Source organism: Sphaeroforma arctica (assembly GCF_001186125.1).
Source record: "Sphaeroforma arctica JP610 unplaced genomic scaffold supercont1.12870, whole genome shotgun sequence".
NCBI classification, from domain to species: domain Eukaryota; class Ichthyosporea; order Ichthyophonida; genus Sphaeroforma; species Sphaeroforma arctica.
The window spans coordinates 1-699 of NW_014027688.1; the positions used below are offsets into that span (position 1 = coordinate 1).

At 38.9% G+C, this 699-nt stretch overlaps 1 protein-coding gene across 1 annotated transcript; it reads left to right on the forward strand.

Moving 5' to 3' along the window:
* Positions 1 to 210: 210 nt before the first annotated feature.
* Positions 211 to 509, forward strand: SARC_17934 (hypothetical protein; the record flags this gene model as incomplete). The annotated part of the gene is made up of 1 exon (XM_014287981.1): positions 211 to 509. A coding segment is annotated over one exon (299 nt), but the record flags the coding sequence as incomplete, so codon positions are not given.
* Between the last annotated feature and the right edge of the window lie 190 nt (positions 510 to 699).

Below are 699 nucleotides of genomic sequence, written 5' to 3' on the forward strand. Positions count from 1 at the left end.
CACTTTTGTCTTTCTTTTGGCATAATGCCGAAGTTCCGCACGGTATTGTGACGCATGCTTTTTCCATAGCAGTGTCGAAACCTTCAATTCGAACAGGTGTTTATCCGATATATCCTAGTTGTGTCTGTTAATATAGTCCTGCAATACGTAGTATCCATTGAAGCTTGTTCATATGTTGGCTGGTCTCTCTCTCCCACCCCACCGCCACAGTCGGCTATGGCGCCTGTGCTGTGACCACCACCGTCACTGGGAAGATCACCGACACACACCGAAATACAACTGCGGTGTACGCTCACACAAGTCCCAAGTCAATAGCGACTGCCAAGAAGAAGAAAACGGCCAACACGCTGCAAGATCTACTGTATAACCCAAAAGCTCCGACGGAGTTGCTTGTGTACTCACGTATCACGGTTGTCATGTCGGAGCCTAAAGACCTGGAGATGCTGGTAAGGTCTGGTGAATGTGGGCCTGAGGGGAGAGCAGAGGCATTGGTGTACTTGTGTGAATAGAGGCGATTTGTTACAGATTGAGATACATGTGCATATAGCATATAATGTGTGACTTTTTTTTTTTTTGAGATATATATATATATATATATATATATATATATATATATATATATATATATATTATTAGTATATAATAATATATATATATATATATATATATATATATATTATATATATATATATATATATA